This window comes from Anarrhichthys ocellatus, unplaced genomic scaffold (assembly GCF_004355925.1).
Source record: "Anarrhichthys ocellatus isolate YVR2014 unplaced genomic scaffold, GSC_Weel_1.0 scaffold2865, whole genome shotgun sequence".
NCBI classification, from domain to species: Eukaryota; Metazoa; Chordata; class Actinopteri; order Perciformes; family Anarhichadidae; genus Anarrhichthys; species Anarrhichthys ocellatus.
Genome location: NW_022282839.1, coordinates 1 through 2,072, shown reverse-complemented (window position 1 = coordinate 2,072; position 2,072 = coordinate 1). Strand labels below are relative to the sequence as shown.

Genomic DNA, 2,072 nt, shown 5'->3' with positions numbered 1-2,072 from the left:
CACACACACACACAAAAACACCTGGAACACACCTGCAGGCGTTTGAGCAGGGCAAAAAAAACCCTGAAGAAACCAAACTGGAGTTTCTGTGTGAAATAAAAACACCTTCATGACGTCTTATTGTTCTATTCATGACACAGACATTATTGTTGTTATTAACAGCTGTAACTTACAAATTCATCTTCAAACTGAGCTGAAACTTTCAGTTTGTCGACAAAAGTATTTTGGTAAATTAAATAAAGAGTTTTTTAAGCAAATATATCAAACATTTAGTGTTTTTTTTGGAAGAGGGGGGGGGGGGGGGGGGGGGGGGGCTGTGGCATACATCAAAGTAAAGAAACGGTTGGTCGAAAAAAATGAAATATAATCAATAATTAAAATATGTTTTAATAGCATTACGAAGGTTTTAATTTCATGGTTATTTAACTATTTGTTGTATACATAAAACAATAAATGTGTATTTATAAACCTATCTTTATATACACAACATAAACAGTAGTACATTAGTAATAGTAGTAAACATGTATTTCTAAAGCATTCTAACCTCTCAGCCCGGTGAGGTCAGCCCCGTTCCCATGGAGATCGCTCTGCTTCAGCGGCTGTCAGAGGTTGGAGGTCACGGGGGCGTCGTCCACCTGCTGGACTGGTTCCAGGTAGAGGGGCGGGGCTTCCTGCTGGTGATGGAGCGCCCACCACTGAGCCAGGATCTGTTTGACTTCATCACCGAGAGAGGAGCGCTGACGGAACGCCTCGCACTCAGGTTCTACTCTCTGTGGTTCTACTCTGTGTGGTTCTGTTGTCTCTACGGTTCTACTCTGTGTGGTTCTACTCTGTGTGGTTCTGTTGTCTCTACTGTTCTACTCTGTGTGGTTCTACTCTGTGTGGTTCTGTTGTCTCTACTGTTCTACTCTGTGTGGTTCTACTCTGTGTGGTTCTGTTGTCTCTACTGTTCTAATCTGTGTGGTTCTACTCTGTGTGGTTCTGTTGTCTCTACGGTTCTACTGTGTGGTTCTACTCTGTGTGGTTCTGTTGTCTCTACAGTTCTACTCTGTGGTTCTACTCTGTGTGGTTCTGTTGTCTCTACTGTTCTACTCTGTGTGGTTCTGTTGTTAAAGTTCTCTGTTCCCCTCAGGTTCTTCCGTCAGCTGGTGGAGGCTGTGCGGTTCCTTCAGGCTCACGGCGTGGTGCACAGAGACATTAAGGACGAGAACCTGGTGGTGGACACGAGGACGCTGGAGGTGAAGCTCGTTGACTTTGGATCCGGAGCTCCTCTTAAAGAGACGGCGTACAGAGAGTTTGAAGGTACAGAGACCGTCAACCATCACATCGTATCAATAAAGCTTTTTACAATTGAAAACTTTTGAGGGATAAAACATTAGAGATAAAAGGATTGATGGAAACTATAACAGGCAGGTTTTGATTATGAAAATGACTGTTAGCCCTCAGACTGTATTGATAACTGTCCTCCTCATCTCCTTGTGTCCTCATCTCCTCCCTCCTCAGGGACTCGGGTCTACAGCCCCCCCGAGTGGATCGAGTCAAAGTCCTACAAGGCGGTCTCCCTCACCGTCTGGTCTCTGGGCGTCTTGCTCTTCGACATGGTGTGTGGCGACGTCCCGTTTGACCACGACCAGGAGATCGTCAGGGCCACACCCATTTTCACCAGGAGGGTCTCCAAAGGTAAGCAGAGGCTCCGCCCACCCACCTTGACACCCCCCAACCCCCCCATCCCTGTGCAGTCTGATTGGCTCAAATGTCCAGATGTTTTTAAACTAAAACCTCGCATCAATTTGTCTTCCCAGAATGCCAGTCTCTGATTCGCTGGTGTCTGTCGTACCTTCCTGAGGAGCGACCGACTCTGGAGGAGATCCTGTCTCACCCCTGGATGGAGGGAGGACAGGAGGAGGAGGAGGAGGAGGAAGAGGAAGAGGAGGAAGGAGGACCACAGCTCTCTGCCAAACCAGTCCCTGTAACCACCGGATCGAACGTACAGTAGACGTAACCCTGAACCCACATGGCTCTGGTCAGACTAAACGTAACCCTGAACCCACATGGCTCTGGACAGACTAAAC

The 2,072-nt window shown here is 47.2% G+C and overlaps 1 protein-coding gene across 2 annotated transcripts in view; it reads left to right on the top strand.

Moving 5' to 3' along the window:
* Positions 1–2,066, top strand: part of LOC116378604 (serine/threonine-protein kinase pim-2-like) — a 4,524-nt gene extending 2,458 nt beyond the window's left edge. Inside the window, exons 5-8 of one of the 2 annotated variants that reach the window (XM_031840500.1) lie at positions 552–760; positions 1,133–1,302; positions 1,504–1,680; positions 1,803–2,066. In XM_031840500.1, coding sequence (XP_031696360.1) covers positions 552–760; positions 1,133–1,302; positions 1,504–1,680; positions 1,803–1,996 — 750 coding nt within the window. In that variant the 3' untranslated portion in view covers positions 1,997–2,066. Of the gene's footprint in view, positions 1–535; positions 761–1,132; positions 1,303–1,503; positions 1,681–1,802 lie in introns of both variants that reach the window. The other variant, XM_031840501.1, reaches the window with a different exon arrangement.
* The last annotated feature ends 6 nt before the right edge of the window (positions 2,067–2,072 follow it).